At 37.1% G+C, this 11,928-nt stretch overlaps 1 protein-coding gene across 1 annotated transcript; it reads left to right on the top strand.

Moving 5' to 3' along the window:
- Positions 1–10,708: 10,708 nt before the first annotated feature.
- LOC120202100 (zinc finger protein ZAT10-like) lies at positions 10,709–11,633 on the top strand. The gene has a single exon (XM_039202578.1). The coding sequence runs from the start codon at positions 10,731–10,733 to the stop codon at positions 11,451–11,453; it is 723 nt and encodes a 240-aa protein (XP_039058509.1). The 5' UTR covers positions 10,709–10,730; the 3' UTR covers positions 11,454–11,633.
- Positions 11,634–11,928: the final 295 nt, after the last annotated feature.

Here is an 11,928-nt window from a genome sequence, read left to right as displayed (position 1 = left end):
TATTTTGATTTATTTATTTTTACTCTTTGATTTATTATTTTAGTATTTTATTTATTTATATTTTTTTTTCTTAGATATGTTTAATATTTATTTATTTGTTTTTTTATCTAACATTTTCAACTCTTTTTTTAGAAGATTTTCAATCAATCGAAGGTAAGTAATTCGAATCGAATGTTTTAAATTTAAATTTAAATTTTTAATTTTCGCAATTAAAGACAATCGGCAAATTAATTGGTACCGAAAGGGCGGTTCAAGGGTGCTAATCCTTCCATGACCGTAATCGACTCCCGAACCCGAAATATTTCTGGTGAAGCGCAGATCAGGTTAGATGGTGTCCGATCTACCTAAATATCGTTTTAAAATGATCGGTGGCGACTCTAACACAATTATTCAAGTCGAAGCCCAACTCCGGGCCCAATCGAAAGACGGCCGTGACACATACAGTACGAATTATTGTTAAAAGTTAGTTTAAAGTTTGGCAACCAACTTTGAAAAATGTTTTTCAAAGTTTGATAAATGTTACTTTGAAAAATATTTTTCAAAGTTTGGTAAAGTTTGGTAGATGTTTGTTGAAAATGGGAATGGGTAAATTCACTTTAGTCATTGCACTTTAGGGTATTTTCAAAGATTAGTCCCTAAGTTTCAACTATAAATACTCTAACTCATTTAGCTTCAAGATCATCCCAAATCCCAAATCATTTTTCTCCCAATACTAGAGAGTTTCTTGTGAGTAGTGAGTGTTTTGTAAACACCTGTAAATTTTCTCTCTTAGTAAAAGATCTGCAGCAGTCCGGAGACGTAAGCACAATTGGCTGAACTCCGTTATCAATTTTTCGGGTATTATTTTTCCGCTTTTATTTCGCATTCTCACTAATCTGGTTATAGGGAAATTACTCATTACTCGGTTATTTCCCAACAACTGGTAATCAGAGCTTTTGGTTGTGAATTTTTTCAATTTTTTATGAGGTTACTATTCATCACTATTCACGTGAATAGTGAAATTTTGTCGGCGATACAAATTTGTCGATGGAGGTGTTCTAATACACGACGGTTCGCAAAAATTGTCAGAACGATCCAAAGAAGCTAGTTTCGAGTGGGAGCGATAGTTGCAGACGAAGGGATTGTGAAAATTGAAAAGTTCGATGGTGCGGACTTTGGCTTTTGGAATATGCAGATTGAAGATTTTCTGTACCAGAAAAATATATATCAACCTCTATCAGGAAAGCAACCAGAGGGCATGAAGAATGAAGATTGGGCTCTTCTCGACAGACAAGCCCTCGGAGTTATCCGACTGACGTTGTCCCGCAATGTTGCTTTCAACATAGCAAAGGAAAAGACCACGATGGGTCTTATGGCGGCTCTCTCCAGTATGTATGAGAAGCCATCAGCCTCAAACAAAGTTCACTTGATGAGGCGATTATTCAATTTGCGGATGGCAGAAGGGGCATCAGTGGCTCAACATCTAAATAAACTCAACACAATCACAACCCAGTTGAGTTCCATGGAAATTGAATTCGATGATGAAGTTCGAGCTTTAATTATCTTATCATCTCTACCAGATAGTTGGAATGCTACTGTTACAGCAGTCAGCAGCTCGTCGGGAAACAAAAAATTAAAATTCGATTATGTTCGGGATCTGGTACTGAGTGAAGAAATTCGACGGAGAGAATCGGGTGAAGCATCAACCTCCTCAGCCTTGCTCATGGAGCCCAGAGGGAGAAATTCAAAAAGAAATTCAAAAAGAAATTCAAATCCAGAATGGAAAAATCAAGAACGGGGAAGAAAGATTTTACCTGTTATAACTGCGACAAGAAGGGTCACTTTAAAAGAGATTGCCGAGCACCGAAGAAAAATACTGGCGTACAAGAATCTACCAACATGACAGAGGAGACAGGTGATGCCATGATTCTAAGCGTCAATAGTCTGATTGAATCATGGATCTTGGATTCAGGGGAAACTTTCCACTCCACCCCATGCCGAGAAATCATGGAGAACTATGTCAGTGGTGATTTTGGGAAGGTTCATCTAGCTGATCATGAAACCTTGAAGATCGTCGAAAGAGGATACATCCGACTAAAGCTGCCAAACCAGACCACCTGGACGCTGAAAGGTGTGAGACATATTCCTGGCCTAAAAAGAAATTTGATTTCCGTAGGACAGCTTGATGGAGAAGGTTATAGTACAACCTTTTCAGGCTGTGAATGGAAGATTACAAAAGGAGCACTAGTCATTGCTCATGGTAAGAAGACTGGTACTCTCTATGTAACCTCAAACTTAGAGAATATCATTGTAGTAGCAGATGCTTATGGAAAATCAAACCTATGGCACCAAAGGCTTGGCCATATGAGCGAGAAAGGGATGAAGACACTTTTGTCAAAAGGGAAGCTGCCAGATCTAAAGAATGTAGATGTCGGACTATGCGAGGATTGCATCTTTGGCAAACAAAAGAAAGTCATTTTTGCAAAGATTGGTAAGACACCCAAGGCTGAAAAGTTATAGTTGGTTCATACTGATGTATGGGGACCATGTCCAGTTCCATCTCTTGCAGGCTCATTATATTATGTCACCTTCATCGATGATTCTACAAGGAAGGTGTGGGTTTATTTTCTGAAAACAATCAGAAGTCTTTGATACCTTTAGAAAATGGAATGCCATGGTGGAAAATGAGATTGGTCCGAAAGTCAAGCGGTTGAGGTCTGATAATGGAGGAGAGTACATAATCGTAGATTCAGAGAATTTTGAGAAAATAATGGGATCAAGATGGAGACAACAGTTCCCATGACACCCCAACAGAATAGCGTAGCAGAGCGCATGAACAGAACTCTAAATGAACGTGCCAGAAGCATGAGGATACATGTCAGATTGCCCAAATTTCTATGGGCTGAAGCTATCAACACTGCAGCTTACCTGATCAACCGTGGGCCCTCAGTTCCTTTGGATGGCAGAATACCAGAGGAAGTTTAGAGCAAGAAAGAAATAAACCTTTCACACTTAAGAGTGTTTGGTTGTATTTCTTATATATACATAGACTCTACTAAAAGAAGTAAACTTGATGCTAAGTCCAACAAATGTGCCTTTGTTGGTTATGGCGGTGATGAGTTCGGTTACCGGTTTTGGGACTACGAAAATCAAAAAATAATCAGAAGCAGAGATGTCATTTTCAATGAGAATGTGATGTACAAAGACAAGTCAACTGTAGAATCAAGTAGCTCCAATACCGAAGCTGAAAAAAATAACTTTCCTGAGTTCGAGGAGATTTCTAGAAATGATGTTCAGATCAATCCTGAAGCAGTTCAAGAAGAACCAGGCACACCAGAATTGAAACGCTCCTCCAGAATTCCTAAACCAACCCAACGGTATTCTCCTTCTTTGCACTACTTATTGCTGACTGAAAATGGTGAACCAGAGTGCTATGATGAAGAAATGCAAGTGGAGGATTCAGTCAAGTGGGAGTCTTCCGTGAAAGATGAGATGGACTCGCTTATGTCAAATCAGACGTGGGAATTAGCTGAATTACCACCAGGCAAGAAAGCGCTCCACAACAAGTGGATTTACAGGATCAAGGAAGAGCACGATGGGAGCAAACGCTATAAAGCGAGATTGGTTGTCAAAGGTTTTCAATAAAAATAAGGTATTGACTACAATGAAATTTTCTCTCCAGTCGTGAAGCTATCTACAATCAGACTGGTATTGAAAATTGTAGCTGTAGAGAATTTACATCTTGAGTAGTTAGATGTAAAGACAGCTTTCCTTCATGGTGATTTGGAGGAAGAAATCTATATGAGGCAGCCAGAAGGCTTCATAGAGGTAGGCAAGAAAAACCTGGTATGCAGGTTGAAGAAGAGTTTGTATGGTTTAAAACAAGCTCCTAGACAGTGGTACAAGAAGTTCGATAGCTTCATGGGTAGCAGTGGTTTTACCAGATGCCAAGCAGATCATTGTTGCTACATCAAGAGGTTCGACAATAGCTTTATTATTTTATTGTTGTACGTTGATGACATGATCGTTGCAGGCTCAAACATGCAAGAGATTATACACTTGAAGAAAAAATTGTCGAAGCAGTTTGCTATGAAGGATCTGGGCGCTGCAAAGCCAATTCTTGGGATGAGGATCAAGAGAGACACAAAGTCGGGGACTTTGATGTTATCACAGGCTGAGTACATCAACAAAATACTCTCCAGGTTAAACATGCAAGATGCTAAACCAGTAAGTACACCTTTAGGTGTTCATTTTAGACTCTCCAAAGAACAATCACCAAAGACGGAGGAAGAACGTGCACACATGGTGAAGGTGTCGTATGCCTCAATAATTGGAAGTCTAATGTATGTCATGGTTTGTACCATACCAGATATTGCTCAAGCAGTGGGAGTTGTTAGCAGATACATGAATAATCCGAGCAAGGTACACTGAGAAGCAGTCAAATAGATCCTCAGATAACTGTGGGGTACTACAAACAAAGCACTTTGTTTCAAAGGTGAAGATATGATACTGACAGGCTATGTAAATGCTGACTTAGCCGAAAATATTGAAATCAGAATGAGCACTACAGGGTATGTCTATACTCTAGGAGGAACTGCAGTGAGTTGGGTTTCTCAACTACAAAAGATAGTTGCTCTCTCTACAACTGAAGTAGAATATGTCGCTGTTACGGAAGCTAGCAAGGAGATGGTTTGGCTCCAAAGTTTCTTGGAAGAGTTAGGCAAGAAACAAGAAAACAATGTCTTGTATTGTGATAGTCAAAGTGCTATCCATCTAGCAAAGAATCCGTCTTTTCATTCCAAGATGAAGCACATACAATTGAGATATCATTTTATCTTATCTCTTCTGAAAGATGGGATTTTGAAACTTGAAAAGATTAGTGGAGCTCAAAATCCGGCAGACATGTTGACAAAGAAGGTGACTACGGACAAACTGAAGTTGTGTTCAGCTTCAGTTGGCATGCTAACAAGACCAGAAATACTGCTGCATTGATCGAGGTGTGAAGACAAATTAAAATCAGTCTTCAAGTGGGAGATTGTTAAAAGTTAGTTCAAAGTTTGGCAACCAACTTTGAAAAATGTTTTTTCAAAGTTTGATAAATGTTTCTTTGAAAAATGTTTTTCAAAGTTTAGTAAAGTTTGGTAGATGTTTGTTGAAAATAGGAATGGGTAAATTCACTTTAGTCATTGCACTTTAGGGTATTTTCAAAGATTAGTCCCTAAGTTTCAACTATAAATACCCTAACTCATTTAGCTTCAAGATCATCTCAAATCCCAAATCATTTCTCTCCCAATACTAGAGAGTTTCTTGTGAGTAGTGAGTGTTTTGTAAACACCTGTAAATTTTCTCTCTTAGTAAAATATCTGCAGCAGTCCAGAGACGTAAGCACAATTGGCTGAACTCCGTTATCAATTTTCCGGGTATTATTTTTCCGCTTTTATTTTGCATTCTCACTAATCTGATTATAGGAAAATTACTCGTTACTCGGTTATTTCCCAACAATTATTACTTGGAATATAAGAGGATTGGGGGCGGATTCGAAACTTTTGGCTTTAAGACTACTATTGAAAAATCTTAGAGTGGAGATGCTATTGCTACAGGAGACAAAAAAAAAGGAGGCGATGGATGACGCCGATATTGGAAAGTTCTGGTTTGAGGATGATTTTGAGCTTGGAACAATGAATGCGGTGGGAAGATCAGGGGGTGTAGCAATTGTCTGGAATAAATCCTTGTTTTCGTTGGAAAATTCAGTAGCAAGCCAGTGTGTTGTCTGTGTATCCGGTGTCTGGGTGGAATCAGGATTGAGAAATTCAGATTCCAACATGTGGCTAGTACGTGGAGATTTAAATGTGGTTAGGAACAGAAGTGAACGTAGTGATTGTGTGGGATTACTGTATGGGAGTAAGCAATTCAACGACTCTATTTATGTCCGTAGTTTGGTTGATTTTCTGATGATTGGGAAAAAAATTATTTGGTTCGGTCTGGCCAACAAACGTAGCAGGTTAGACAGATTCCTTGTGGATGAACAGTGGGTTCTCAGTGGTGGGGTTCTCGAACAAACAAGCCTTAAAAGAATATGTTCGGATCATGCGCTGGTGTTAGTAATCGATGGTAGCTTGGTTTGGGGTTCTAGACCATTCAAGTTTATTAATGGAAGGCTTAGGAAGAATGTCTGTAGAAAGCTGATTGAGGAAGTGTTTCAAATTAATTGTTCCGGGGCGTAAGTTGGACATTATTCTTAGACTGAAGAGGTTAAAAGGAATTATGAAGAGATGGAATTCTCAATTTTGTGAAAACTTTAATTCCAAGGTGAAGATGCTTGAAGAAAAGGTTAATGATTTGGAAGAATCTGGGAATATGGGAGTCTTAAGTTTGCAGGATCAAGCAGAGTTAAAATCCCACAAGAAGGTAATGCTATTTGAAAAGGTAACTTTCAAACTGGCTCCATCGTCTTGTCCTTCAATGGCTGATTGGTTGGCAAACTTCGGATTGACAAGGCCTATGTTGTTTATAGCTTGGTGGTAGTGTTGAGCCTTTTGACTGCTTGATCTTTGATAGGGGCTTTGCTCTGGGTTGATGACTTGCAACATATTTTTTTTCCTTTGATATCTTGTACCAACTAGTCTGCTTTGGTATTTATGTGTCTATTTGTGCGTTTTGAGCTGCTGTAAGAGGGGGATTTTGTCTCGTTTTTGGGAATCCTGTATTGTTCGTATATTGCTTGTTGCGTCTAAGTTATAACCCAGCTCCTGCTTAGTTTTTTACCGTCAAATTTTGTGTTTTGTTAGTACAGAACTAGTGCAATTCTGGTTTTATGTCTTCCTTGTTTCTATTGGTTATATGTACTCTTTTCCCACTTAAGTTTGGGGGGTTTAAGGAGGCATATAACCAAGTCAGCTTCATTCTTAATAAAATTTTATCCTGCCGATCCAAAAAAAAAAAACACACACACACCCAGATATTGCTATTCAAACTCAAGACCTGTAAGAAGAACAATACTCTCTTTAACTATTAAGGTTGCTTGATAGATTTATATTAAATAATGGATTATACTTTCTTTCTATAGAAGTCTATTTTTTTTTGCTCATAGGCCCGAATTTTTTTGAGTCGGCTATGCATATAACCGTATAAAAAAAAGAGTATATACACCATACAAAGCAAGTGAAGCTAGTCCTTGGAAATCAAATGCTACATATTATATGGTTGATAAATTTTGAAGATGAGAGAAGAGATGCAATATACTCCCTCTAGTCTCTTCGCTAAAATGTTGAAGCTTTATAATTGTAAGTATGATGTGTACTTTAATCTATAAATTCAAAACAAAGGGAAAGCAAAAATATAAAACATGAATAGCATATTCTCCAAGTGTAATCTCTTTATTTATTTATTTTGTAATTTGAAGCGTAATAAAACCAATTCAATATATTATAATGAGTAATCAACCTGGTGTAAAATAAAATCAAATGGCAATGTAATCTTGGGTTAATGTTTCTTCACGTTTTCGATTACATGATGAGAGCCTCTATTTTTGTTTATCATATAAACCAAATCATTAGAGACAGTAACTCCCGATGGTGGTGAGCAATTGGGCACGAGATATTTTGAATGGATTTAAAGATAAAACTATATTTTATTTAAAATATGAGATCATATTAGTATTATGTATAAAGTTTAGGACTAAATTAAAAATCAACTTTTTTTATGAATGTGCAATATCATCAACTAACTAACAAGAGTTAATGAGTCAGTCACCAAAATAAAGTAGAGCAAAAATAAAATATGCAGATCAGACAAAAACTAGTTTGGCCTATAAAACGGAACATTGAAAGCTTAAAATAAACCCACATGCCTTTCATTTTCTTAAATAACTTTGCAGTGTTGGGTTTTAAAATATGCGATAAGTTCATCGACTCTTACCAGCGACGGCTTTCAATAAAATATAGGTAAATTACGTGTTTAGTATCTAAATTATCAGTTTTGATTTATTTTAGTAGTTAAACTTTCATTTTATTCAAAATCATATCTAACATTTATTTTTTGTTTATTTTAATACACGTCGTTAAAAACTTACGGACGGGCTCGCCGACCGCTGTGTCTACAGTCGTCAATCATCGTATCCATCGGTCGATGAAGCCCAAACTTTACAGCCTGCACATTTTCGACCCCCTAAACACAATTCCAACCTCCATTCCACTGGAAAATGTCTCAATCTCCTCAAATCGTCGTGGTCTCTTCGATTTCTTCATCCTCGGTCTCCATGGTTCACCGTTGATGGACCTGAAACTGGATTATGTTGATCGTCTCGTCATTCTCTCGTGGTGCACCATTCAAATTGATCGTCCGTCCGTCGGAATTATACAACTTCAACCCATCCGTTAAGTTTTTAACGGCATGGTTTAAGTTTGAAAAAAATGAAAGTTTAGGTATTAAAATAGATCAAAAATGATAGTTTAGTTACTAAACGTGTAATTTACCCTAAAATATAAAACGATAAACTCATGCCTCTGTTTCTGCATCCAGGTTTCGTAGCTGAACTGAAACTCAACTAAAAAGTTCGTAAAATTAAACACTATTTCGTTATGTAAGCAATGACTTAAGGCGGGCTTTTTTTTTTTTTACCTTCCCCAGCTGATCTATGATGTTGCAGGTATATTTTGAAGCTAAAATGGTAATGAAATTATCTTAAAATGTTGTTTTAGATATTAAATTTTCAAATAAATAAATAAATAAAATAGATATGAAATTATCTAACTGTTTTTTCAAGTAAATAGATTTGTCTTAATACAGTGAATGTGTTTGGTCATCCATCTTTTTGTTTTTGCTTTTCCAAAAAAAAAAATCTTAACTGTAAAAATTTCCCACGTGTTCAATCAATTCAAAGAACCAAACCCTTAACTAACATGTGAGCAATTACATAAGTTTCAGCCCAAATTTCATGTTAACCGCAAGTCTATAGCCTTCGTTATTAATCATTCCTAACAGATCCCAATTTTTTAAACTAAATTATTATCATTCACACCATACATTAAATATAACCAATGACATAACGCATATATAATATTAATACAGAAACTTTTTAAAGGAAAAAACTCCGTGTTGTTTTCCGATCCCAATAAATACGGTTTATGGATAAATTACATTTTTTATCATTCAATTTTACTTTCTTTTTATTTTGATAATTGGAATTCAAAATTTTTAATTTAATCACTAAAATTTTGAAATATTTTTCATTCTTTCATTAAATAATTATCTATGTTATGACATGATACCGATATCAAATCGTCATGGTTTTGAGAAAAATAACTTTACACCATAACCATGTGTGAATTCACACAAAATCTAATTTTTCTTTCATTTCTTCTTCATTTCTTTTTTTTTTCTCCCGCTCATTTTCTTTTCATCTGCTTATGTTTCCGCTATCGCTTATCATGATCAATCACAACATCAATTGTCATAAATGACGACAGATGAATCCCAAATTTTTTCACCAAATTCATTGTCTCGCTGAACACAAATATGATTCTATTTATTATGAAAACACCTCAAGCTTCACGAATTTAACATTGAATATTTTAGTTTCTTGTTCTATAATCCCCATTATCGATTGTTAAATGAAATTCAAACAAAACTATGTTATTTCTCACTCCAAAAAAATATTTCTATCTTTAAGATCTTTAAATAAAGATTAATCACAAAAATTATGACACTGACTTAATCGATCCGTTGTCCGCACCGGCTTTCTCGCTAGTACGCTCAATCCAATGCTCGTTTGGTTGATCTCTCTCTTGGTCGCCTATAGTTTCATTCCGGTGGTGTTAATGAAAAGCATGAACTAATAAAATATTACTTGATGCCTATGCAACAACTCAGAAAATAATTAAAAATATTATGTCACAACAAATGTTTTTCAAAAATTACTACCGTAGAGTGATAAATAAATTCAATCTTTAAAATCGAAGGATTAAATTAAAAAATTTTAAATTTTAATGTTTAAAACCGCATGGGTCCTATTTTGTTCACACGAAAATATTAGCTATCAAGTTGAGATCGATTCGCACACTACAAAGTACAAACTTTGCATAAAGTTAATTAATAGAGCGAAGATTTGATTCATTAAGTTTGTGTTCATCGCCCAATGCCGATTTTCTGTAGCAAGCAGCGGAAAGCCAGGCAACCAACTCAAAGTCCAACCAAATCTGCTGCCAAAACTCTTGTCTACATACGTTTCACCGCCACCATATGTTATTATTACCCGCTCAAAAACAAAACTAAAGCAACTTCTCCCACAATTTAACCATTTCGAATCATATGGATCAAATTTTAAAGTTATTTTAAGTTTAGATTGTATAGATCTGGGTATAGACTCGAACTGCACCGCTTATGAGAAAGAGAGTATTTGACTTTTAAGATAGTCTTGGTTTCCAAGTCTTTTTCACTTTAAAAAAAAAGAAAACACAACTCATAGTGGCTTGCAATGGAACTACTTCATAGATTCAATTTGGTTTACTTGACCGGAATTGCCTCTTAGCCACCAAGAAAACTCAAATAAACGTGCCCCACCTCCCTTTTATATTGATTATTTCCCTCTCACACCCAAATAACCACCTTTGCTTTACTTTCCCACCACTTGTCACGCAACTTCCTTTCCCCTACGATTCTCCCCTTTAAAAACCCATCACTCTCACTCTTCTACTCAAACCCGAAGCTTCAAACTTTACCATCTCTCTCTCCGTAAGACTCTTCCTTTTAATATGGCTTTAGAAGCTCTTAGCTCTCCCACCGCTGCCCCGCCTCCTTTTCCCTTTGAAGATAGTAACTTGCACTGCTTGGAATCCCTTACCAAGCGTAAGCGCTCTAAGAGACCGCGTTTCGATCAAGTTACCACCGAGGAAGAATACTTAGCGCTCTGTCTTATCATGCTAGCACGCGGCGGATCTTCCACCAACCCAAGTCGACACCGCTCTCCTAGTCCAGCACCGGAACCCACGAAGAAACTGAGCTACAAGTGCAGCGTTTGCAACAAATCGTTTAACTCTTACCAGGCTTTGGGTGGACATAAAGCCAGCCACCGTAAGCATTCGGGAAGCAACGACGACCAGTCAACGTCGACAACCGGTAAATCCGGTGGAGTCATCAATTCAGCCGCGGCGAGCAACCCAAGCGGGAGGTCCCACGAGTGTTCCGTCTGCCACAAAGCCTTCCCTACAGGCCAGGCCTTGGGAGGCCATAAGCGATGCCACTACGAAGGTGGGGCGGGGAATAGCGCCAGCGCCGTTACTACATCTGAAGGAGTTGGCTCAACCAATACCACGACCCACATCAGCAAACGAGGCTTTGACCTCAACATGCCCGCGTTTCCGGAATTCTCAATGGCTAATTTCATTGTCTCTGCTGCCGGCGATGATGAAGTCGAAAGCCCACACCCTGCTAAGAAGCCATGTTTCTTTATGCGACCCAAAATTGAAGTCAACTAAACAACTAAAACCCTTCATTTAGTTCTTTGTAGGAACCAAGTTCCATGTATTCCTTTATTTAATTTCTTTGTTTTTTTGGGACAATTTTTTTTCTGTACGTAAGCACTAGAACAATTCTTCAGTTCGCTGTTTCGATTAATTAATTAGTCAACTCAATTCAATTAAAACAAATTAGTTCAACTCCTCTTTCTTGCTTAATTTCATGGCTTTACTGTTAAGTTGGTGGTGGGTAGCAAAGGTGGTTGAAGCTCAAGTTCAGTGCATGAAAGTGACGGATGCTTTTAACAGTACACAGTTAGTGGTATATTTACAGAGACTAAAACCAGATATACAGGCTAAAAGTTACATGCGACCATAAAGATCACGTGCATGTAACGTGTTTTATTGTTTGTGCTGGGCTAATACATTAATAAAAGCGATATTAATTATGGTGTGTATGAAGGTGGAGGGGGTATGTTTGGTGTGGATAAGAAGG

This window comes from Hibiscus syriacus, unplaced genomic scaffold (assembly GCF_006381635.1).
Source record: "Hibiscus syriacus cultivar Baekdansim isolate YM2019G1 unplaced genomic scaffold, ASM638163v2 tig00008146_pilon, whole genome shotgun sequence".
Classification (NCBI taxonomy): domain Eukaryota; kingdom Viridiplantae; phylum Streptophyta; class Magnoliopsida; order Malvales; family Malvaceae; genus Hibiscus; species Hibiscus syriacus.
This window is presented reverse-complemented; position numbering and strand designations above follow the sequence as displayed.

Bases quoted from the DNA above. Each gene is read 5' to 3' on its own strand.
- LOC120202100 (XM_039202578.1), top strand. From the start codon at position 10,731: ATGGCTTTAGAAGCTCTTAGCTCTCCCACCGCTGCCCCGCCTCCTTTT.